The sequence below is a fragment of the Alosa pseudoharengus genome, unplaced genomic scaffold, assembly GCF_046254945.1.
Source record: "Alosa pseudoharengus isolate Yale_2024_CS ecotype anadromous, Long Island Sound unplaced genomic scaffold, YU_APseudo_1.1 YU_APseudo_1.1_scf_12, whole genome shotgun sequence".
In the NCBI taxonomy this organism is placed as follows: domain Eukaryota; kingdom Metazoa; phylum Chordata; class Actinopteri; order Clupeiformes; family Clupeidae; genus Alosa; species Alosa pseudoharengus.
Window position 1 is genome coordinate 23,113,440 of NW_027468587.1, and position 26,811 is coordinate 23,140,250.

The 26,811-nt window shown below is 43.1% G+C and overlaps 1 protein-coding gene across 2 annotated transcripts; it reads left to right on the forward strand.

Annotated features, from left to right (window-relative positions):
• The first annotated feature begins 12,772 nt into the window (after positions 1-12,772).
• On the forward strand, positions 12,773-26,402 carry ctps1b (CTP synthase 1b). 2 transcript variants are annotated; one of them, XM_076280510.1, is made up of 18 exons: positions 12,773-12,821; positions 14,069-14,250; positions 14,576-14,746; positions 15,036-15,136; positions 15,705-15,821; positions 16,216-16,299; positions 17,781-17,861; positions 18,226-18,377; positions 19,089-19,221; positions 21,643-21,731; positions 22,122-22,216; positions 22,514-22,576; positions 22,747-22,790; positions 22,957-23,053; positions 23,232-23,287; positions 23,484-23,580; positions 25,288-25,432; positions 25,751-26,402. In XM_076280510.1, the coding sequence occupies exons 2-18, from the start codon at positions 14,085-14,087 to the stop codon at positions 25,821-25,823; spliced, it is 1,764 nt and encodes a 587-aa protein (XP_076136625.1). In that variant the 5' UTR covers positions 12,773-12,821; positions 14,069-14,084; the 3' UTR covers positions 25,824-26,402. The 2 variants fall into 2 exon arrangements, with proteins under 2 accessions (XP_076136625.1, XP_076136626.1); XM_076280511.1 differs by lacking the exon at positions 12,773-12,821 and adding an exon at positions 13,414-13,599.
• The last annotated feature ends 409 nt before the right edge of the window (positions 26,403-26,811 follow it).

Below are 26,811 nucleotides of genomic sequence, written 5' to 3' on the forward strand. Positions count from 1 at the left end.
ACACACACACACACACACACACACACTCACAAAATGTATACACACGCCACACACAAACACACTCACACACACACAGACAAATACACACCACACACACACACGCACACATACACACACACATGCACGCACAGCATCTGTGGGCTGTCACGTCCAAATCCACTGGGGAAGGAGCCGAGTTCCAGGAATGTCAACAAGATTACAGCCGTGCAGCGAGTGCACGCCAGCGTGCTCCGCTCCTCTCCTCTCCTCTCCAGCATGGAGGCTAGCGCCCGTCATGTGATGTTGTCACAAAACCACACAGCTCAAGTGAATCACTTGCAGTGTGTGGTGACCAAAGGTGACATCCACAGCTTTCTTATCTCCAAGGAATGACTAAAAAGACAAGGGCTTAAGTGTCTGTTGCCACTGAGATGGTTATACCAATAGTAAATAAGGTCAGACATGTCTTATGGTGAACGACGTGAGTGTGACCTCAGTGAAAATAGATTCCCAGTAGCACTCTAAAAATCTATAATTCTAACAATATCATTTTAATGGTGGTCCAACATTTTCATGTCTTTCATTGTCAGTTGTGGCTTGCATCACTAGCAATGCAAGAAAGTACTACAATATATTGTGCACCAGTCAAGATATTATTGACTGAATTCCTTTCAATTAATGTTTTCTCAATCGCTTTGATGCTTGTGTCAACTCTGACATCACGTTTTCAAAACAGTTAACACCCATGTCTGAACAAAAGCTCTCTGACCAAAATGACACATTTTGCTTGCAAAAGGCGGTTACTCTCTTAAAACACTTAAAACATGCAGTAAAAGCTAGTTTTCCCTTCAAACAACACATCTTGTTGTCAAATCACTGTGTGATTTCAATCCATCATTACACACTGGACAACAAAATGCAAAATATAGTTCTCAAAATGAGCATTTTTGCTATGTCTGTTCCATTTCTCTCTCATTTTTCGGGTATCAGAAAAAACTTTGAAAAGACAAAATATACTGAATAAAAATAATTGTATTCATTCCTCCCAAGATGTAACTGTCATTGACATGTAAGACCTACAGTAAGCACCTAGACAAGACAAATTTCATTGAACTACAACTTGTCATTTTCATCGAAATAGACCTAGTAAACACCTTTTGTACTGTTTTCTTAACCAAGTAGGCAATACAGTCTCTATATGTGCCTAGATCCATACTTGCAATAGCAACAGAGAATAGACATGGCATCTCTTATGGATAGTAAAAGATTGCTGATTGAAGAATTGTGCAAAGGACTTTCACACAGGTGTATCAGAGATTCAGACTTATGCAAGAAATCTATACCACCTGTGAAAATATGTTTTCCTTTTGTTTAGCACGGGAAACCAATAGAGTTTTGGGTCTTTCAATGACATCTGTGTTAACTGTTTTGCAAAAGGGTGTGAGGAATGTGTGAACCCAATAAAAACGTGTGAAAACATTTGCAAGAGATCACTTGTTCACTTGTTCATGAAGACCAAGTGGATCCCAGTTTCTTTTAAGCAGGTCAAAGCAATCAAGACAAACTTGTAAACTACAATGAAACAGGATTTGCACAATTGCTGCACAGGTTGCAACAACATAAATAGTAATGATATGACTGGGTTCATTTTAGGGTTAGTAAGTCCATTTGTTGTTGATAGTTTGTTTTGAGGGCCTGAGGAACTTTGGCTCACTGGGCCTCATGGCCAATGGCCAATCACCACTCATTCCTCTGGATCAGCATGCGTTGCTCCAAAGCAGTGTCGCCCCGAAGACGCTAGTTCTGTTTTAGGAACACCCATCAGTGTTGTGGTTCTGCGACTGCGTCTGCGCAGTCCTGTGTCTGTCCTTGGAGGAGATTGATGGACTTTCCAGACTCGCCGAGCAAGGCTTTGATTGGTTTGTAAAGTTGTGCTGCACTTCACGGAATGACAGACTTAGAAGCCAAAACACATCCCTATGCTTCAATTTCCCCACTAGGACAAATTATTTTTACTTATATTCAGGTTTTGCTTTTGCTGTGCACAATAATCTGATTATATAGGTCTCTCTACAAAAACACGAGGAGGAAAATAATTTAAAGTTGCTTGCAAGGACACATTTAGCTGGATCCATTGTGGCTTCATTCTGAAGAAAAAAAAAAACTATGACTCATTTGCACAAGCATTTATTCCTCTCAGAATTCTGACATGACACATTTATTAATTACATAAGTGATCTAATGATTAGCTGAAACAGATTGGTTTCTGCAGGAAATATGTTCAATGCCACACTGTCCCCACCCCTCAAGCTTTATTATTCTGTCTCTCACTCCTATTATTTTTTCTCTCTCTCTTTCTCTCTCACAAATTCACATTCAAAGAGCTTTATTGGCATGTGAAATAGGTACTTCTATTGCCAAGGCAGTCATTGTATATAGGACAATAAATCTGAACATATATTGAACATAGACATCAACCGACATACATCAACATTTCTCTCTTCTTTCTGTGGTGAGACACAGGCTTGCAGGCAACCTATGGTCATGCTAATGAACCTCCAAACGGCCGGCCAGTAGAGTCCCATCTCTGTGGCCATATGGACCCCCCCCCCCCCCCCCCCCCCCGGCCACTGCTCCTGCATAGGCTGTGTGTGGACCAGACCGGCCGCCCTGCATTGTCATGCAGCGGGTGAGCTGAACGCCGAGCAGCTGGGGTGCAGCCCAGAGGAAGTCCAGAGCTGTTTAACCGTCTCATCTGGCCAGGCAGTTCAGCGCACACACACACACTCACACACACACTTGCACTGTCAATCTCAATCCATTCAGTCGCTTGCTGCTCCCACCCAGACCTGTGATTGGTTTGTTTTTCATGCTAATTTTGCACCCCCTCACAGACACACACACGGTTGTGTTGTGTCATTGTACACACACTTACACTCATTTTCACACACTGACTCATACTCTCTCTCTCTCTCTCGCACACACACACACACACACACAGTCACACAAATACCAAACAGGCCACTGTGCATCAGGCCTTCATGATACGGCTGGTCATTGCGGGGGGGCTCAAAGATGAGGAGATGGCTGAAGCGTGTTGGGCTGGTGGGGATTATGGAAATCGGCCTGACATCAGAGTCCCCTGCTGCTTCTATTCTCCCACCCCCTCATTCCCTCTCCGTCCCTCCTTTCTCTTTCATTCCCAAAGGTGGCCAATCCATCAAGGCTTCAGGGAAGCCATCCGTGTAACAATGACGTGTTGGCACAGAACGGTTTTGTCCCTGTCAGTGATTATTAGAGGGTGTTTTTTTTCCCCCTTCCAGGCAATGTTGAATCAAGTGCATTTCGGCAGAAGTGATGCGCACAGTCCATCATTTCACTGTTGAAAAGGCACAAAGTGCCGTCTTCACATCTTGGCAAATAGCATAAGGTAGCCATATACAGTATGTGTGTGTTCTTTCACTGTGACCGACTAGGACACACACATAAGCACACCTACTTACTGTCAAACGCACACACAAACAGGCAGATGCACACACACTTGCATGGATACTAATGTTCGCGTTCTCTCTCTCTCTCGTTTGTAGGTTTCTTTCTCTCTCTCTCTCTCTCTCTCACACACACAAACACTGATACACACACATTGTCACACTGGCCCCATGCCTGTGGGTCACTGCCTGGACTGCCTTGACAGGTTTATGAGTGGTGGTGGTGAAAACACAGTGACCTGTATTCCAGGTGCCATGTGGTTAGCAGCTCGCTCCCCCAGCGTACCAAGCTGCACCACTATGCTGGTACTCAGTGCCTGCATTGATGTGGGAGTGATACAAGCAGCAACAGATTGTGCCACAGCAGTCACACGTGATTGCCATGGATAGACAGCATGCTTCCGAGCCCCTACTCACAAGATGCAAGTTTATGTGTTTTGTGCATTTGTGAGTGTACGTATATTCATATTTGTGTGTATGTGTGTGAATGAATGGCTGTGTGTTTATGTGCGTGTGTCTATGTCTATGTGAATTAATTGTTGTGTTTGTGTGTGTGTGTGTGTTGTGAATGTGTGTGTGTGTGTATGTGTAAACAGGAGTGCAGTATCTTCTAAATCCACAAACTGCAGGCCCAGGGGAGAGTGCTGCTTCTCCAGAGCAGTGGCTTGCCTGCTGAAAAGGGTAAAGCCTGTTGGTAGCAGCTGTCTGCTGTGCAGCACAGAGTGCCGTGTGTGTGTGTGTGTGTGTGAAGATGTAAATGTTTGTGTGTACGAGTGTAAGCAGAGGGCTTAGCTAACCCGGTTGGCTCTTTGTGCAGAGATTAGTGAGCCTGGGTAGGGGACAGGGGAAACGCACACCACAAAACTGGGGCTAGTCGCAGGATGAGCTGAGGTGTCACCTCTGTGTTTACCTTCTGTTTGTTTCTATATAGGTGTGTGTGTGTGTGTGTGTGATGTTCACACCCTCTGTACCCTCTCAATACCATTTCACATGATTCAGTACTGTGTCAGTTCATTATCCACATCTTGATTCATTGTGCTGCTGTGACTGAATAAAAAAAAACAGGGACTTATGAGTGACACTTTGTAACATAGTTATACACATAGAACATAGAATATAGTAACACAGTTGGATATCCAGGCAACCCGACCATGGAGTGATCAGCTCCTGGCCTGTGTCCAAGAGACACTAGTCCATTAGGCTTGTCATTCCTGATCCACTGTCATCTTGAAGCTTTAGCTGCAGCCTCTGAAGCTTTTCTCAAATATGCACGAGTTATGGTCGTAATGGCCACAGATTTAGAGTCCACACAGGGTTTTTCCCGCAAAGCCCCTGCTCAAGTTCACTACCTTAATGTACATTGTGCACCCACACCATCCCCATCTGTGGGACACAAACCTTCCTTTGGTAAATGAAATATGTGACAGGCTGAAAGAGCACCCTTCTTAATGTATGGGCACAATTAATAAACAGCTATAAACAGCAATGAATGACACTTCCCCAAGTTTAATTAAGGCCAAGAGCAATTATTATACAGCCATTAATCCAGACTCAGTGGGTTACAGATTTGAACGCTTCTTAGTGATAATGGCATAGCCATAGCCTTATGTAAGTGTAGGTTATGCAGGTAGTTTACACACATGCCAGGAGCTGCTGTCAAGGTGTGTAACGACAGTCTACAACGGCATGCGTTCAGGCCCTTTCTCACAAGTCACAGCAGACACTAAACTAAATATTCATTCTATTTAGCTTCCATTTTGACTAATCATTTTATCTGATTAAGCGTGGCTATCTGTAAAGTATTGAGGAGTGTTGGCTGGTGTGGATGGTGCTGCCAGAATGATGTGTCGATTAAAACACGGGAATGCAGTTTTCCAGTTAACTCTTATTTATTTTCCAGCTTTGATTTTCTTTGAGTGTTATTGCTGGTGTTCGAGCTGGATGAGGATACCGCCACTGCAAACTGAGAGCCATCTACCACTGTAGGCTACTGAGAGAAACACTGGAGTCTCAGGTTAATTACCTAATTTAGTGCAGGTGGAATGCAAGGGGGCGTGTCTCAATTTGGCAGGGGGAAAGTACTGGTAACACTATCGCTTGCTGATGTATGTTGTTTACTATTAAATACAGACACAGCATGTTACATATCCAGATAATATTGATTGGATGCAAGGTAGGGTATAGCCTAGGTATAGCTATTTGGACTTGTTTTAATACAAGCTAAGTAATACAGGCAAGGGTATGGGGTTGAATGAATGACCTCTGCACAACAAGGAGCCCCCCACTCCTTTCTCCGGCCGGAAGGGCCAGGCTGACACTACGGGGCGAATATAGCAATCGATTTTCAATTAGTCCGACACTGCAACTTCGCATTTTGTCTTGTCCATGAGTTGATTTGAAGAAACAGTGGTTGATGCACAGTCTGTCGAATGAGCTGACTTTTTCTCCCTAAAAATAACGCATAAGGGTAGATCCGGTATCTGTTTATTCGTGCTTGCCTGAATAACGTATTAGGATCCTGATGCCTGTCTATACGGGCTCATCCACATCATTACGTTTTCATTCTAAAAACAGTAAAAAATTAAAACTAGCATCGTTCATACGAGTATATTCAGTCCTGAAAACGTGAATCACATGATACAATCTCTAATCACATTTACTGATTTCTTATTGTATACCTCCGGAAAAAGGGACACATGGTAATTGTCACGTGATATGAGCATGATGTATCAGAAGGAAGGGGACATGGGTTTCTGTTTTTCCAGTCACATTGACCATTATGCGATTTGGCACAATTTTAGCCCAGATTCAGTCAGACCCAACTAACGTCATCCAATCATCCAATCATCGGTTCATGCCCTACGTCAGAAGGCTACACCAGAAAACAGATCTAATCACATTCTGCATAAACCAAATATGAAGTGCAGTTTGGGCAGGCTCGATATATAATGACACAATAATGCCCTCTTCACAACTTTATGCAATATGGAACCACATGCATTGGTGAGGTCCAGCCATAGTACTTCCATGTCCTCTTCTCCTTCTCGTACCTCTCTGATCAGCAGCATGACCGCTCCACTGTGTTCTACGTATCCCTGGACCCCTGGAATTCTCCCTTCCCGAGCAGTCAAGGCACTGGTGGCACACTGAGAAGCAAGATGGTTGTCTATTCATCAGAAGTTTCTTCCTCAGGTTGCTGTAGAATTCTGTCAGCCCGTTTTTCTTTTTCGCTTCTTGATCTTCAAAAGTCATTAAGTCAGTGTCACAGTTTTATCTCAGCTGTGTGATCTTCTGTGCTCCGTGCTTCTTAGAACCACCCTTCTCCACTGTACTAAACCTCTCTCTGCCTGGTGAATTTCCTCCCCCACCCCCCACCCCCCTTGGGACTATAGAAGAGTGTAAAATTTAGATTTAAGATTAATTAATTTAAGTTAAATTTAAGATTGATGTGTGAAAATGCTTCCCAATTCAAATACAATTTATGATCATCATTCCATCCAACATTAAACTTTTCTCTGCAAGAATGATTTTCCAACATGACTAAATATAAGATCGAGTTTTGTCACTTTGTCACTATTACACATAAGTCTTCATTATGACTCTGAACTAAGCGGCACCATGCAGGCACTCACCACCATGATCTGTCCAAGCTCATTGCCAAAATTGCCACCCCCCCCCCCCCAGCAACCCCATCCTTGTCCATCTGCACAGCATGACTGGGCATACACCTTTACCCAGGCGATGGTCACCATGGCAATCTGTCGCTCCCTTGTGCCGCTGACATCTGCTTCTGGGTGACTGGCGGATTAGGGCCAGCCAAATAGAGTGGCTGCAGTCACGGTAACGCACGGCACAGCCGCGGCCGGCGCTCCGGCGCACAGATGGCCTGTCCGGTCACGCCGCGGTGTCAGTTACATATGAAAGGCAGAGGGAGCGAACAAAAGAGTAAAAGGAAGATAAAGGCTACAGAGGAGCCGAGGCTACTCTTTGGGTTTGTAGGCAGCAGGGGTTACTAGTGCACCACACAACAATCATGTTATTATTGTCCTGTTACGCAATTCTGTTTTGTCCCCCACTTCTGATTGTGCTTTTTGTGCAGGGAGGCTCACAGCTTGAGTACAGCATGCATCACCATGGCCAGGGATGACAGCATTTTTGCTAAAATAAGTTTGACTTGGCACTCTCTCTCACACACACAAACACACACACACACACACTCACACATACTCACACACACACACTCACACAAACACCCAACCTCACAATAGCACTCAAAACTGGGAATTTTGGAATGCTGCAAGGCTGAAATTTAGATTGGCCAATTTGGCCTTTCGGACGTACCTCTTCTGTTTTTCAAGCTTTCAAATAATCTCCAGCATTGTAGAAACAGTGGAAGAACGAGGAAGGCAAAATACAAACCAAAACAAAAAGAGACTCCCTGGCTGAGGTTGTGAGCATTTATGCAATGGAGTGTGACAGAATGGATTTTCACTGCAGTGTCTTCAGCAGCCCACACACACAGACACACACACACACACAAAGTATAATTAAAGAGGTTGTAATTCACAGACATTCAGCTTTGGTTTCTCATTTCTGCCACTTTCCTCTTTCTGTGGAGAATGCTGCTAACTGTGTGACAAATGAAATCCAAACCTCTCCTGACCTACATGTTTGAGCTAAATAAAGGCTGGTCCATCTTCCTTACCCCTGATCGACTTTGATGATGAGAGGGGAAATAAAAGGGTCTCGTGGAACATGCCGGTGGCAGGTCGGTGCACGCGAGGCTGGCGAGAGAAAGGAGCCGAGCACTACCTGCAAGGACACGGCCAGTTGGACTGCACCTGGACGACAGGTGGCGAGTCAGCAGCATCCCTTTGCTCCTGCTGTTTACCTTGGAACGAGATGGTAGGAGAGAAGGAGGGAGAGAGAGAAGGAGGGAGAGAGAGAAGGAGGGGGGGGGGAGGTGCAAAGAATTCAATCTATCCTCTGCACTCAAAAAAATCTTCTTAAATCAGTAGCATGCAAAGACAATGTAGAAATGTGTTTCTGTTGATTCAGAGCTCTGTAAACAAAATAGCACAGACAGTGCATTATATAAGAACGTCTCTAAGGCTCTTATGAATCACTTACTGCTTCATCAATCTGAAGTGGGACTGCTATCTGTGCTGCTTTCTGCTATGCTTGGATCAATGATCTTGCTTAACGTACATCACTATCTTTCAGTCAGGATAAAGTGGTCAGATTGATTGCTGATTATTTGTATTTTTTTTTTTGGCCGCAAATTTCCATCAGTCAGAGCCGATATCATGAGGAAATGTTTTTGTTTATTATGTTTATCACCTTTATTTTGAGACGGTGGCTAAATGGATTGCACAGCCTGTGAATGTGTGGGGATAAAACGGTGGAATTATTAAATAACATGGTCTGGCAACAAAGGCCTTTTTGTGCCGTAGCTTAGAATCTGATGTAGGAATGTTGAATGCGGAACACAAAAGTGGAAGGTCACAAGACACACGATCCTTACCCTTGCAAAGAGATGCCTGGGCTAAGATACCTCAGTGACATTTGTTTCATTCTTATCAACCTGAATATCACTGGCAATAAAAGAAACACTGGAGGCATGGTGGTAGTGTTAGCTGGAGTGGTATGTCATGCCACCATGCCTTGCAAACACTCGAACGCAACTACAGTATATCAACATAGGATTGCACAAACACAACCATCACACACACATGCACACACACACAAAATGCAGTCCTGAGCTGAGTCCAATGGGGGTGTTTTTCGGCCAACAGAGAACTAGTTCTTGAACCAGCCCACATTTCCACCAGATTTAAATGGAACCAAGAATGTGAATTCAACAGATTGTGCTGCGTGCATAACTGAACTGTAGAATCACACACCCATTCCAGTTCACAAGGAACTATTTTTTGGTTCAAGCTTCAATCCAACGTTACGGGTTCCTATCCTAACCGTTTTATTTTTGGTCGAAATGCTCAACCTCTGGAGCATGAGCCAGAACGTTTCTTGGTGTTTTATGCCCCCAACGTTGTCTTCAAGGCAGCACTGCCTGGAGGGCACTAGAGTTAGGCATGGGTTAAGGTTAGGGTTAGGGTTAGGTTTAGGATTAGGTGCCTTTAAGTCAGCGTTGGCAGCGCTGCCTGGAAGACGACGTTGGGGGCATAAAACACCATTAAGCAACCAGAACAGAGACAGTTCTCTGTTGGTGGAAGAGGCCTATATGGGCTCTGTTCATGACTGATGACTCTAATTGCAGCAATGGCCGCATGTTCCCTGGTATTTCTCTCTGAACAAACACAAGTTAGGCTGCAGACTCACGAAGGGCGCTGAAACAACCAAACAAATTGCCTTGTGTTAATTAATCAATGCCTCCCTACTGCTCACCTTCAGCTGGGCTTCATGAGGGGGGAGGCAGAAAGGAGTGGTGGTGGAGGTGACAGGGAGGGAGAGCTTCGTCAGCAGGAACAACAACACTCCATTGCCCATATGAAAAAAAAGGCGGCTTGTTTTCTTCTAAAGGTCTCGAAAAAAGCCGTTCCTGTGTTTCCTGCCAAAGTTCCCCCATTGTGTTTCATCCAGTTTGAGGAGGGAGGCAAATTATATTAGCTCAGCATTGAAAAACATCAGCTTAGCCATGGGTGGTGTGTATACAAGCACAGATGACAGTATGGGACCTCACTGTGTGATAATCCTGCCCAGTCCCTCTCTCTCTCTCTCTATCTCTCTCTCTCTCACACACACACATGTCATCCGCCTCCTTAATCAAATTAGCTCCATTCCAGGCAGAGAGAGGACAGGAGGGAGGCAGCAAACACACAGCACAGCAGACAACGCCCTGCAACTAACATTTTTGAATGCCAGAATGATGCACTAACTATGATACAATTCATCATCACACATACTAACCATGATCACTACAAGCTTATGTTACACATCAGCACCAAGAAGAGTCTCTATATCTAAGCTGTACGCTGCCTCTGACAAAGCATATTGTCACAAGAGATATTTAACATGACAATAGCTGGCAGAAGAACAAGATGGTGGTAAATCGAGCACAAGGAAACATAAAACCCTTTTCTTCTCAGTGTTATATGTTTGAATTGTGCTTCAATATGTCACAAAAGCCCAGGATAGCAGCGCTGCATAGGAGGCCACGCTAGCGCAGCCCATACCACCAGCCTGGTGGGAGTGAAATCTCTGCATGAGCTGAGGGGCTTTTGCCACCAACCCCCCCCCCCCCCCAACCCTTCCTTCTTCGTGCCCCCCCCCCTGCTGGCAGGTGCTGTGGCCCGCCCTGCTCCTGCTCACTATAATTAGCTCAGCTGTCTGCATGTAACAGATCCTGTGCTGCAGGTGACAGCTCTGTATGCTGGGAGGGGTGTGCAGCTCTCACCGCGTACACAGCCTCTCTGAGGGCCACTTAGTCGGCGATAACGGCACAGGTCCAGTGTCCAACCGCCACCATCGCCACGGGTCCAGAGAGTTTTTACTTGTGCACGGTGAGAACGGTACAGGCCCAAGAGATAAGACTCATTTGCATGGGGCCCGGCGAGGCTCTGGCGGAGTGCCTGTTTATCCACACCTCTGGCCTTTGGGTGGTTGGGGCAGACGTGGTGATGGAGCCGGGGTCGGGGTTAGGATGGCTGTTTGCAGTAAATCATTTACCACATGTTTTCCTCTCAGTCACTTTAGGCCAAACTGACCTGTGACTATGTGTGTACACACACACACACACACACACACACACACACACACACACACACACACACACACACACACACACACACACACGTGAAAACGTATACCCACAGACAGACACACACATGAAAGCACACACACTCACATGCATGCCTTCCCCCTCACTGAGCGGAGCAGGTCTAACTAGGCTCTTTGTGAGTGAGTCAGATGGTTGAGAGGACTGCATGAAGCATGTCTAAGACTATACAACATGACTTCTAAGGTTTTCTACCCAAGAGTAAGGACTTTTTGGACTCATGCAGTATAGGAGATATGGCATTGTAATGCTATTACAATGGTCTCTCTCTCTCTCTCTCTCTCTCTGTGTGTGTGTGTGTGTGTGTGTGTGTGTGTGTGTGTTCTTATTAGAGCATTACACACGGAAAAATGATAAGAGCTCTTGTATTCATTGCCGTGCAGTAGCTGAAAGACTGAAAAGCAATGGATTAATGTCTGGATTAATCTCAGCACCTACCTACTCTTTACAGAACCCCCCCCCCCACACACACACACTCTCATCTTTTTCACCATGACAAAATGGCTACTAATAGTTGAAGTGAAATAATATCCTCCCCTCGCTGACTTCCTCGATGCCATCCAGTAATGATTCTCTATGTCTCTGTCTCTTTCCCCTAATGGAGAGCACAATCAGACGGGTCCATGGATAAAGAGATAGTCTAAGAGGGGGGATATTGGCTCTCTCACTGCCTTCATTTATAATTAGAGGAAACAGCTGATAAAATGAGACCAGTGAGATGGTGAGTACGTGGGCGTTTTAATTAGATCGGCCTCATGAGCAGAGATGAATTTAAAGTCCCACACACTCATTAACAGCAGGCCGCTCATGGGATGGGTGATGATGAGCAAGACAGGAGGGTGTCGTGTCTCGTTTGTTTGCTTTGTGGCCTGTGATTATTACATCTAAATGAAGGTGATGGCATAGCCTATGGCATGATGTAAAAGCATCAATGTGTTTAGGCAAATGTTGTTATGTAGGCCTATAGGGCGCTGGGGACCTGACTGTGGGGGAAAAAGAGACACCATTCGATGCCAGAGTTATTATGAAGAATTTATTATGCATATGTGTTTCGCTACATCTGACTTTCCTCACCGCATTACATATTGAACCGCATGATTGCCGTTTAAAAAGTGAATGAATGGTGTCATTATCTTGGCGTTCTTTGGTCAGTAATCTAATTTATGATTATCGGTAAAAATGCAGTCAGCTCCATCTAGTGGTAGGCTAATTTACTGGCTTCTCATAGAAGTGCACCATTAACATCGTTCACGTCATCCATATATAATCTCATATCGATTTTATGATTAACATTGTTACCTCTTTGGTAATTGTTACCTCTTTGACTCCGGCACTTGACAGTTACGTTTGTGTTGACTGACTGATACACCTTTAAGGAACAAGGATTTCGCATGGTTTGCGCTGTACAAAGTACATCATGTGGATAGGAAACGCAGAGCTCATCCTTGGGTGAATCACATCATTTATAGATCGAAGATATGCGCCAATGACGTTAGAGATGCGCATGGTTGTGTGAGTTGACCACGTGTGATCAGGAGAATCCGAGTCCTCAGTCATATGTGAGTGTAAGCATATTCTTTTACTGTATGTGAGTCGCATGTTTTGTCCGGGCAGTGTGCTATATTATCAATATACCTTTGTAATTATAAGTGACTTGTAATTCAGGATAGTGATGACAGGAGTCTGCAGGGTCTAGAAATTTAGCCAAGGCAGAAACGCAGTGCTTTGGCTTGCTTGTTTTAGCACGTTGCGTAGTAGTGGCGTGTTTCTGAATTCAACAGGTGTTTGTTACAGCAGTCTTATATAACGTAGATAATACTGATGCCTAGCCTAGCCAAACCTGCGTATTAATCTAACGTTATCTTATCTGAACGTCGTTCGTTTACAGTATGACAATCACACCGATCTTACATAGAAATAACGTTGAGATGCTCCCTTTACCACTGTGTAAAACACATTACCCGCCAAAATTGTCATTACCTTTCGCTACAATTTCATGGTTTTAATTTTAAACCTTAACTTTGATGTTTAAAAATAATAATAATAATGTGGAACATGACTAGCTGGTATGAATATGATGCCATATTTTAAATAATGTTTGGTCCTATGCTGTCATAGATATATGTTATTGACATTAGAATGTGCTAGCATACATAAACCCGCCCTCTTCCTCTTGTGGCTACCAATGAACGTTCAGAAACTGTTGACATTGACAAACGTCAACAGCGCGCTTTGGAGCTACTGGGGAGCCTTGTGGTGGCGCATTCAATCTGTTCTAGAGGGTTTCCGGTTCAAACGTTCGAAATCACCGCAAATACCTTGAAATGAAAACAAACCGTAATTGAGTCTATTGCTGTACAAAATGTCGACTTTAAAACTTGCTTTTTACATTTCACTTTTAACCCAAGTTACCATTAGCTCGTTTTCTGTGCCACCGGAAATGCATTAGGGACGCACATGTTTGTTGTTTATGCAGCTGAACGGTGATGATATATATGGGACAACTTTTTGAGCAATGTTGCTGCTAGTCCCATGTGTTCTGATCGATCTGATTTGATGATCATGAAAATGTGCCTACTGATGAAAAAATGGTGGTCAATATCAATGGGAACATTGCTCAAAAAGTTGCCTTGTGAAGGCCAGTTTACCAGCTGATATAATGCTCATTAGGTTTCTGACTATTGCAATGTCCCCTTTACTCAAGTTAGGCTACATGTACAGTCAAAAGCCACCACTGTCAAATATTCTGTAATCTGTATTGCTTATTTCTAAATTAATAAATCCACTGGTGTGATTTCTCCTGCAGTGTCTGGGCGGTCACAATGAAGTACATACTGGTTACAGGGGGTGTCATTTCTGGCATCGGAAAAGGAATTATTGCCAGTAGCGTGGGCACAATTCTGAAATCCTGTGGCCTTCATGTCACTGCAATTAAAATTGACCCCTACATCAATATTGATGCTGGCACCTTCTCACCTTATGAGCATGGTAAGTTAAGTTTACTTGTCCTACTTCTCCCTCCTGTCCATGCTACTGAAGCTACCTGCTAATAGTCTGGCCACATTGTTTGTTTCCCATTTCCTGTGTACAAACAGAGTTTTTTTTTTTTTTAAAGTGCACTCTCTGAACAGTTCACAAGGAGCTAAAGTGTACTGGATTAGAATCGTGAACTGCACTTTTAAGTGTTGGACTTTCGGACGATGGATAGATGTATGTTTTGAAAAGTGCACCCTTTTTTAGGAACATTGGTATCATGGAAAGCAGCAGGCTTACCTGTGGTTAGTTTTTCCTAATTTTATTATCTGTATCTCAGGGGAGGTGTTTGTACTGGATGATGGTGGCGAAGTGGACCTAGACTTGGGGAACTACGAGCGCTTTCTAGACATCCGACTCACCAAAGACAACAATCTCACCACAGGAAAGATCTACCAGTCTGTCATTAACAAAGAGAGAAGGGGAGATTATCTAGGGAAAACCGTCCAAGGTAAAGACATAGCTTGTGTAAACATAGTATGTACATGTTTCAGCTCACAACTGAAAGTCTTAATTCTATCTATATATTACGTTTTTTTTGTTTAAAAATGTCTGTGATAAATGAGTAAAGTCCAAAATTACATTGAATTTATTTTTTAACGTGTAGCCTAGTATAAATTCTAAGTTCTGTGCACAGGGTGGATATGAGGCCACCTCATTTCTGTGTTCATTTATTTATATATATGCTATTTCATTTTCAAGTCTGTTCTTGCATTGCAACTTGTCTTCTCCCTCTGCAGTGGTGCCTCACATCACCGATGCCATTCAGGAGTGGGTCATGAAGCAAGCTAAAGTATCTGTAGATGATGATGGCGTAGAGCCCCAAGTCTGTGTCATTGAGGTACGGAGGATATAAGCCTTTAGATATTAGATATAATATATATTTATATTATTTGGTATATTATTTGATTGATGACAAAACACACATTTGAGGTGGTGTTCCAGCTAAAGACTATCGTCATTGTTGTCTTGACAGTGACAGAACGTAATGCAGACACTGTAACAGCCTTAAAAACACATATTTAAAAAACAAATATATAAATAAAATAAATAATAATCAAATGCCTGGCATGTATTATATTTCTCTTTTTATGTTAGTTCAAAGTGGGTGAATGAAATGAAATGAAATTAAAAGATGAATTTTCCATTTGTTCAGATTTGTAGCGCCCTAATTGAAATAGAAGTCTTTAGGTCGTGCATGAGACACTTTGCTCAGTGGGTGACTTTGCACTTTGCCTGTCATGTACATGAGGGTCTGTAATGCGAAAAGATGACAGAATCTCCTGCTTTACTGCAGGACTCCAGTTCACTCAATCTACATTTTTTTATGACTTGATATATATTCTGGCCTAATAGATTGATGTGCCAGTATTTTTAATGTGGCATGTCATTGTTATAATTTGGCACAGCTGGGAGGGACTGTAGGAGACATTGAGAGCATGCCTTTCATCGAAGCCTTCAGGCAGTTCCAGTTCAAAGTCAAGAGGGAGAACTTTTGCAACATCCATGTCAGCCTTGTCCCACAGGTATGGTCTCAGACTCACCTTAGCACACCTGAGCTGGCCTCATCTTGCATGTTGGCTCTCAAGCTCACCTGTCCACACATGAGCTGCAGTACTTGATGCTGCATTACTCCTACACTTAATTGGTAGGACAAAGGATATGTTGATAATCTCTAGAATAAATGGCAGTAAACAAACAATTAAATGTAAAAGCTAAGAGAATATGTTTAAGTTTTTTCTCTACATCAGGTGTGTGTGTGTGTGTGTGTGTGTGTGTGTGTGTGTGTGTGTGTGTGTGTGTGTGTGTGTGTGTGTGTGTGTGTGTGTGTGTGTGTGTGTGTGTGTGTGTGTGTGTGTGTGTGTGTGTGTGTGTGTGTGTGTGTGTGTGTGTGATGGTGTGTGTGTTGTGTTCCCCCAGCCTAGTGCTACTGGAGAGCAGAAGAGCAAGCCCACGCAGAACAGTGTACGGGAGCTGCGAGGCTTGGGCCTGTCCCCCGACCTGGTAAATGCCTGAGCCCACACCTCTCTGTATGCTAGGGTTGGGAACCCAACTATTAGAATCAAGTGGAATCGATAAGAAAGAACCGGAACCGATTAGCACATACATGGGCAACATACGGCCCGCGGGCCACATCCGGCCCGTGGGCTTTCCCTGACCGGCCCGCGTAAGGTCCGTGAAAGAACAATAGTCAAGAGCCTAGCATAGAGATAATGCATGCAAATCAATATCGTTGTTTTTATTTTGAAAGCGACTGCTATTTGTACGCCCATACATTTGTGCGTGGATGCATACGACGTAAACACCCTCACTGATGTGCTGGTGAATAGAATTTATGCTTCTGCGTCGACACAATGCAGTTGCCTTTACGTCGGCGTAAACCTTTCAAAGTTTTGTGTCTCTTATGTCTGCGTCGCTCACCACCGCAAAGGTTGTTAGAACGAACTCCTACTGCTGCTTGTTGGCGATACGAAGTGTTCATTTCAAAACGTTACTGGCAGATAGACAGTTTACAATCGGATAACCCCGTAATTATAACCAAAATATGTCTGAGTTTATTTGCAAAGCTTATGTTAGCGAACTAGTATGATGCTACTACCCACAGGTTGCTTGAAGCAGCTGGCTCAACACACAGAGCGAGTTCACCAATCACAGTTATGTGCATAAGGTTAAAGCAAAAACATAGCCTACATTTTTAAAATAGTTTTCTTTGTGCATGTTGATTAACTAATGACAGCCTACTATTATCTGCTCCACATTTTCGTAGTCTAATTCTGCATAGAGTTAATTTAATGATGGTAATGATTAAATGATGAAATATTGCTGAGTGTTGATGAAATGGTGGCACAGGCCTATCGGTTGTACTGACTCCTTCACATTTTCATGACCTAGCCTAATTATATAGATATTGTAGTACTTTTTTATATCAGTCTTTGAAAACTAAAAAAAATGTCAATGTCAAAAAATCATTTTCGAGAATGAGGATTAAATACTGAACATAGATTAAATATTGCTGTTTTTCCTTTGTCTCCCTCACATTTTCATCTGTTCTTACGACTAGTAAACAAAACCATATGATTTACTTAATGTTATACAAGAACAGAATAGAGTTGAACAGAATTGAGTTCAGACTTGAGTTCGGTATTTTGGGTCCGGCCCTCCTCAACAGTCCCAGTTTGTCATGTGGCCCCTTGAGCAGTGCAGACAAGTCAGTGGCTCACTCTCACCGCACTGAGATTTGACAGCTACTGTATGGGCATCCCCTGGGCCCATGCCACAATAACAATTTTCTCTGTTGAAAAGATCATGAAATGAAATAATTTCAAAACATGCTTATTTTAATGACAGTAATGTCTGTGCCACAGGAATTATATTGACTAATTTGTACTGTAATGTAATGATGCAATTTGCACAGGACTGCACAAACGTTCCCATACAACTGGGGTAAGGGTCGTTGTGGTCATATTCCAATGTGCTTTCTGCAGATTGTGTGCCGGTGTTCCACAGTGCTGGACACTGCTGTCAAAGAGAAGATCTCCATGTTCTGCCATGTGGAGCCAGAGCAGGTAACCTGCACCTTGCCAGCATCAGACAATGAACATTAAGGCACAGTGATTCTCACCATTATCACACTGTGTTAAGCTTATTCGCTCATTTATAAACACAACCCCTTCTTGTGATCTTGTGATCTCCACACTTTAACCCTAGTTTCTGACCTCTGGTTAAGTAGTGATGAAGTGATTGATAGTGTTCCTTTAAATAGTAGCAATGTTAATGTCCCAGCCCAATGGGGACATTGATAATGAATACGTGAATACACTTTGAATGAAAACATTGTTTTGATGAAAATACACATACGCTTTGGCTGAAGGTGTCTGCTAGGTGAATAAGAGTGAACTGTTCTCTCTCTCTCGCTCCTCTCTTGTGCAGGTGATCTGTGTGCACGACGTGTCGTCCATCTACAGGGTGCCCTTGCTGCTGGAGGATCAGGGCGTGATGGGTTACTTCTGCACCCGCCTCAACCTGCATGTGGACATGCGACCGCGCCGGATGCTCACCAAGTGGAAAGAGATGTCCGACAGGTGAGATATCTCACCTGTTCAGTTTTGATTGTGATGGAAAACAAAGAGGCAGTCCTACCCTGGTGCCTACAACCTGCACTGCTAACAGAACTGGTCTGATGACAGTGCGTCTGATGCAAGGGGTGGGAAAGAGTTTCCCTTGAATGTACAATAAATAGGCTTCTTAGTTGTTAATTAAGTCAGTTAATAGGCTGTGTCTGAATTACTAAAAATAGATCAACGCACATAACAATACATAGACGAGAAAAGTAGCCTTAGGTGAATGAGGTGAATGAAAGCCCAGTATTAGCACCTAGGTGCAGACTAACTTCTACGCCTAGTATGTAGCAGACATGAATCAGTATCCATGGGACGTGAATCCCTTAAGCAAGTAATTTCTATGTATTTGCATGGACATCCATCATGACCATGAAAGCAGTGTGTCTGTTTTGGTGCTCTCCATATAAATTCAAATGACAAACTCACATAGCTAGTAGTCTGCTAATAGTCTGACCACAGTTCCACACCCAATTTCGTGATGTAAATTCAGACACAAGCTATTGTTGCAAAATCACTAGGGTTCTGAGAGAACCAAATCTCCATATCACGTTATAAAGCGCAGTTATGGTGATACTGGTATAACAGTTTAAAAATAAAAAAACTTCCAATTTGTGAAGATGAGTTATCAGTACATAATCAGCATCAGTCACCCTGTGTGTGTGTATCCCTCAGGTCAGACCGCCTCCTGGAGCACTGCTCCATCGCCCTGGTGGGGAAGTACACCAAGTTCACCGACTCCTACGCCTCTGTCATCAAAGCCCTGGAGCACTCTGCTCTTGCCATCAACCACAAGCTGGAGGTCAAGGTAATCCAGCCTATTACTTTTGGGGCCTCCACTGTATCAAGTACCTTATACAGCTACTGGGTCATAGAAATAGGTGCATACCTATCCGGCCGTTATACCACTGGGACAGACTGACTTGAGTGGGAATAGCAGGTAAGGAGGCATTGGCCAAATATGAGAACAGTTGTGGTTATCCTGGATACAAGGATACAAGGATACAAGGAAGTTTATTGTCACATGCATATAGTTACTGGAAGTAAGAAATGCAGTGAAATTTTGTCTGGTGTCATGTGGATTTGGCCTGTTGTAATTTAAAAGTCTACAGAGCGCCATGTTGTGATATTTCTCTGTTGGGTTATTATGACCGCTGCGCAGCGAAGCGGCAGTTATATACAGAAGGTTTAGGCCGATTTTTTTCTTTTTTTTTTTTTCTTTTTCCGCATGGCCAATTTTCCATCAAGGATTCCCGGGACACTGAAAGACCGGGGTGCACGAAACTTGGTGGGCATGTAGCCCCACAAGGATAGCATGGAACCATTGTTTTTCGTTTTGATCTGTAGCCCCCCCCCGCTGGACTGGACCCCCCGAAAGGAGGGTAGGGGGGAGACAGTTTTCTGTGAATATCTCGAGAACTGTAGGGTTTAGGAGGACCACCTTTTTTTTGTATGTTGATCTTAAGGGGCCATGTCAACCCATTCCATAACCACTCATTTCATGTATAGCGCCACCTAGTTAAAAAACAAAAAAGTTAAAATGAGGTGTTGTAATCGCAGGTATCTGTGACCTAACATGGTCAAAACTGCACGAAATTGAAAGTGTAGGATCATTATAACACCCTCTGAATGCATGCCAAGTTTCGTGGACTTTCTTTCATGGGGGGCCCATACAATAAATTAATTTATGTGTACATTTAGTGACCGTACACCAACAGAGTTTTCTGTGAATATCTTGAGAACCATAGGGCCTAGGATGACCCATTTTTTGCGTATGTTTGCCTCCAGGGGTCATGTTAACCCATTTCATATGCATAAACAGATATTCACACACACACATACATTCACAGTAATCATACGTATAACACATACACACACAGTAGACATATGTACGCATGCATGCACATGCACATGCACACACACAGGCACACCAACAAGGACATGCACGCACACACACACACACACACACACACACACACACACACACATAAACACGTACACGCACACATGCACACAATTCAAGAATTTCTCAGAATTATGAACAGGCAAGATGGGGGTGGGGTTGTATAAAATGTATTTTACATGTGAAATCTATGAACTAATCATGTTTTGGTACTTGTTGTCTAGCAGATACCAGTGAGAATTGAGTGTGCATAATGCAATTCAGTGAGACAGTCAGAATCATATATGCCTTTCACCTTTTGTTTTTAGCCAGCAGCCAGACCAGCAGATACCCTGACTTTGCTGAATTACTGAAGCTAAGCAGCCTTAGTTAGTACTTGGATAAGAAACCTCCTTGGAAGAGTAGGTTCCTGCTGGAAGTGGTGTTGGTGGCTGGCCAGTAGGTGGCACTCTTCCCTGTGGCCAAAAGCCACCAAACAAATATCAATCCCAATGTCCTATTGCAGTGACAGGGACACTGTACTGCAGGAGATGTTTTCCTTTGCATGAATGTTAAATTGAGGTCCTGACTCACCATGGTTGTTAAAGACCCCATGGCACTTATCGCTAAGAGTAGGTGGTTCCCTGATTTGCTTTATTTATGTACACATACATAAAGACACACACACATGCACACACACATAAAAACACACACACACACAAAGACACGTAAACACACACACCCTACACATGCACACACACATACATGCACACACACATAAAAACACACACACACACAAAGACACGTAAACACACACACCCTACACATGCACACACACATACAAGCACACACACAACACGCACACAAACACATAAACACACATACACACACACACACCCATACAAACACACCTACATACACCTACACACACACACACACACACACACACACACACACACACAAAAACACACACAAAAAACACACACAAAACACATATACACAAAAACAACCACACACTCTGCACACACTCAATTATAAACACACAAAAAAGGAGCAAAGTAGGAAATTAACACAATTTGACAAGCGTGACTTATTTTTGTGGAAAAGATGTGCTGGACTGGGCGGTAGTCATATTTTGTACCGCTCTGCGGTACATCTAGTTTTCCATTAGACTAGGACCAATTATGTGAAAAACGTCTAGAAAAGGTTTCAAGGGGAGAAATTGAGTCACTGTTTCCTATAATTGTGCTGATATAGCATGCTAGCAAAGCTAGCAAAAAGAGTGGCCATGGGGCATGCATAAATGACTCTTCTTCCCTCCCTCCCACCCTTTCTCTGTTCTCATAGTACATCGACTCTGCAGACCTGGAGGCCACGACTCTACAGGAGGAGCCGGTAAAATACCACGAGGCGTGGCAGAAACTCTGCAGTGCAGAGTGAGTGTGTGCACACATGTGTATTTGTGTGTGTGTGCGCGTGCGTTGTATACCACTTGCAGCAGTATACAACTGTGTTGATATTACATAACCATCTCAGTAAGATTCCCCAACTAAGTGTGACTTTTAAGTCCCTATTTGTGTTTGTGTTTGAGGATGAAATTCCAATGTTATGTGAATTGAATAGTTTTCCATGTATTGTATGCCAGCATGAATTTGTTCTCTTGAGCACAACACAAGTCAAAAGAAACATTTTCTAGTTTTAGTTAGTGGACAACTCTGTGTTTTCGGGTCAGATGTAGGGAGCGTTCTTCTGTCCAGTGTATGTTTTGGACTGGCCTCTGCTGTGCATGGTCAGTGTTGTGAGTCCTGCCTCCTCTCTCCCCACAGCGGGGTCCTAGTGCCTGGTGGGTTTGGTGTGCGTGGAACAGAGGGAAAGGTGCAAGCCATCAGCTGGGCTAGGAAACAGAAAAAGCCCTTTTTAGGTAAAGAAGTCAGTCATGTAGCTACTCATTTTGCTTGAACAACTCTATCTCTGTTTGTTTTTATTGTTTTTTTTTGTCATGTTAAATACTGTAAAAGCAGGCTGTATGGTTTTGCAACTGCTTTGTAGCAGATATGTGTATATATATATATATATATATTTTAATAGTAACAATAACTGTAATGTAACTAGTTTTTATGATAAAAAAAATGTATCCTGGTGTAGGCTTTGTTGAGTGAGGAATGTCGTGAGGACTGATCCATCCATCCATGTGCTGTGTTTTTCCCCCCATCTTCAGGTGTTTGCTTGGGCATGCAGCTGGCCGTGTGCGAGTTTGCCAGGAATGTTCTTGGCTGGCAAGGTGAGTCTGCTTGAGCAGCCCTGAGCTCCTTTTGGCCATGGCACAAGAGAAAGGTTACGTCACTGAGTGCAGGTCTTATACGATTAACTTGCAGCTGCAGCTTGCACAACTCACATGTGGTGTGTGCTGACTCTTACTCTTTCTGTTTTTTTTATCCTTTCTTTCTACAGATGCCAACTCAACTGAATTTGACCCAGACAGCAAACATCCGGTGGTAGGCAACCTCTTTTTTTTGTTTTGTTTCCAAAAGCTCATAGCTGTCTGTTGTGTCATTGGCTGACTCTAAAAATGTGAAGTGGGGCAGTAGTAAGGAGACTTGCATAGTGGAGGCTCTGTGTTAGTTAAACCCAACAAGAATGTGCATGTCCAATGGGTTGCAGGTGATTGACATGCCCGAGCACAACCCTGGCGAAATGGGTGGGACCATGAGACTGGGCAAGAGGAGAACCATCTTCAAATCCAACACTAGTGTTTTAAGTGAGGACCCACCACACATACAAAATACTTATTATTTGTTACTATTAATACTATACTACTATTACCATACCTACTATACTATTATACTACAAGTATTAATCATAATTAATAATAATATTAATCTTTATCATGACTGATATAGAGGCCCAGTAAGGTGATAAGTGCTTTATTACTCCAGGAAAACTATATGGAGATGCAGACTATGTTGATGAAAGGCACAGACATCGCTTTGAGGTATGTTTTCTCTATGTGCGTGTGCGTGTGCGTGTGCGTGTGCGTGTGTGTGTGTGTGTGTGTGTGTGTGTGTGTGTGTGTGTGTGTGTGTGTGTGTGTGTGTGTGTGTGTGTGTGTGTGTTTCGGAGGGGGTTTTGGTTGATGTGTGTTAGTTATCTGTTAGTTCTCTTATCATTGACTGAATTGTTCCCTGTAGGTCAATCCCGACCTGAAGCACCACTTTGAGGAAAGAGGACTGCATTTTGTTGGGCAAGACGTGGAGGGTGAAAGAATGGAGGTGATTGAGCTAGAAGGTGAGACTACTGCCTCTTTAAACCCAGAAGGGTCTTGTCCAAGAGTTTAGACCAGGGGTGTCAAACATACGGCCCGCTAGATGGTTTAATCCGGCCCAGAGTTGTAGAGAATAAATGTCTGACGATGTCAACAAAAAAAAAAATCTCTAGCCCATTCCTGTGAGGAGTTATGAATTTTCAAAGAAATAACCGAAATGCTCAATTCAGCCGCTAGGCGCAGCCAAAAAACAAAAAAAAAGTTCGGAGTTGACTGGTCCTGTGCTGTCAGTTTGGCTACATTGTCGGGAGAAAAGCAGGCGTTGCGACAAAATTCAGAGACAAAGTGCAGCCTGCAAACGGAGGACAAGATGTTTGGGCATTTTATTGTATTTTGCACCAGGAAGTGTTGTGTTGTAAAACACTAAACTTGGATCATGTTAAAGTGTGGTTGTGCAAACTGTAAATTTAATCAGGTCGCGAGGTCTGACTCACCGTCAGTTTGACTGTTTTCTTAGTGATAATGGCATTCTGTCTGGCTTACCATAACACGCTGTAGTACGGTGGTTAAGCCGAGGTGCCGTACTCAAGCGTTTCTTTGAACTACGAGAGGAAATTGGACAGTTCTTGGAGAAAAAAGGCAGACCAGTAGCAATTTAAATGCCTGGAATGGGTGCAGGATCTGGCCTTTATGGTGGATAGCCTATTACACAGCACCGCCACCTAGCCTACAAAATTATTTGATCTGATGTAACCTAATCGTATCAGTTGATCGTATTGCTCATGCACTGCTAACTTATGTTTGTTAAATTAATTTTATTTTTCATACATTTGCACATTTACATTTTTAAGGCAGGATGTTAACTTTCTTCATAGCTCCCACTTGAGTTTAGTGTGGTGAGTTGGTTCAGGTGGTCAGATGTAAAAATGCATTTTATTTCACTTTATGTGTAATAATCTAATATATCCCTTGTGATTATGTAGGCTACAAATGTAGGCTGAAGGGTAAAGCATAGCCTACTGAAAAAAACTAAGCTGGAGATTTGGAGTTGTCAAAGGATGTTTTGCAATTATTTCACTGGTCCGGCCCACTTGAGATCAGATGGGCTGTATGTGGCCCCTGAACCAAAATGAGTTTGACACCCCTGGTTTAGACGGACGTTCGGAAAGCATACCACCTTTGAGAGGGTCTGAGGGTCAAGATACCACCTAGAGTTAGCATTCCATTGACCCCCATTCATTTGAGTGTTTTTTGACATCAAATAACTTTACATCTGAAGACCTTAATATGACCATTGTTATTTTCCAGAGAAGCATAACATTGTATGACTTGCTCCACTACCTCATAAAACTATGTTAAAAATGATGTCATGAACCTGTGAGTTTCTGTCGCACAGGAGAGAAACAAGCGTATTGTTTGGCTGAGAAACTCGTAGGGAATCTGGGGAAAAGCCAATGTGAGCGAGCCTTGGAGGAAAGCTATTTAGTGATGTTTCGTTAGATTGACGTCACTTCTCTCCATTCAAGTCCTGTTGAGGGGCTCTGTCTACTTCTTTTACTGTCTCTGGCTTTGTTCAGATTACAGAGGAAGTGCCGCTGAATTCCTGTTTTTGCCTGGACATTACCGTTTCTTTTCTTACGACACCCAAATCCAAATGTTTTTTTCTGATCTGATTTGGACCATGTTCTTAATGAGGCTGCTACTGACCATCAATTTTCTCTGATGCTCAGACCACGTGTACTTTGTGGGAGTGCAGTACCATCCAGAGTTCACGTCCCGTCCCATCAAGCCCTCGCCCCCATACTTTGGCCTGCTCCTGGCTGCCGTGGGGAAACTGCAGAGCTACCTGCAGAAGGGATGCCGTCTGTCCCCAAGGTGAGTGAGTGGTCCTCCCCAAAATATCTCCTCAGTGTCCTCTAGCCTGCCACTGTCTACTGTAAAAGGTACATCGTAAATGTCAAAGAAGTTCTCCAAACTCCTGATGACTTTTAGTGGTGTGTTGAATGAGTGGGATTGTGTTGTGTTGTTTTCTGGGACAAGAAGCAAGAATTGTGCACTATCCGACTAAGACGACAGAGTGCCTGAAAAGCCACCATTGATAATGCACTCTCAGTTGTAGTAATTATTGAAGTAACTGTAATTATGTAAAGAACATTCTGTTTGCCTGATTTCTGATTTCTGTTGTCTTCTCAGGGACACGTACAGTGATCGCAGTGGCAGCAGTTCGCCAGACTCAGAGATCTCTGAGCTCAGGTTCACCTCGTAAGCCTGAGCAGGGGGATTACTGAACAGCCATCACGAGGCCTGCGCACTGTGACTCAGTCATTCGGTGGGAGCTGAAGACTGTCTCTCCCCTCTGCTGCAGTTCTTCTCGCCATGGCTGTCAGCTTGTGTCACTTTAGGAACTTTTTAAGGGAAAACATGAACTTAACATGGGAAAACATGAGAATAAAGTTGATTTACTATTGGACTGTGTAGAAAGGAACATTCATTTGAAATTAAATGGGTTTTTGCAATCACTAGAGGATAAAATCATTTTTTGTATGCATTTGTTGGTTAATCATAATTGTAATATAATATATTGACAAAGTACTGTATGTATCATGTATTGGAAGTTTGTGCTGTGAATGGTTTTAAACTGTTATATCCTGCCATTGATGTTTATTTATATCAGTTTCATCCTTTGCCTTTTGTCTTTGAAGTTTTACACATTTGTGGGGAAATGACAAAATGTGATGCTTGTTCTTTTTAGATACATCATTTATGTTGAGAGGTTACCACTGCAGTTGTTGTAACTTGTCCATTAAACAGATTCTTGGGGCTTCTTCCTTGAAGCCACATACTATTTGCCAGATGTTGCCTTTGCTTTACATGGATCATTAAATAAAAATGTTCACAGAAGCCCTTAACTTTGTGGGATTGTGTAATAATCCACTAGAGAAATGCAGATTAAACAAAGATTTTGCGATTTGGTATTTCCTACATTGTACATCAAAACTATGATAGCAAATGTGCTCAAAAATGTTTCATATTTTCAATTATTTAAAGTAGTTGCGGTTCAGCTTCCTTGCACCTGGAAAATGGAAGTGGAAGGATTTTTAACGGATTAATAACCTACCTGAGGCTGGTTGAGAGAATGCCACGGGTGTGCAAAGCAAGTTATCAAAGCAAAAACAATGCTACTTTGAAGAATTTGAAATATCAGATGCTTTGCTTTGTTTACACCATTTATTTTTAAATTAATTCCATGTGTT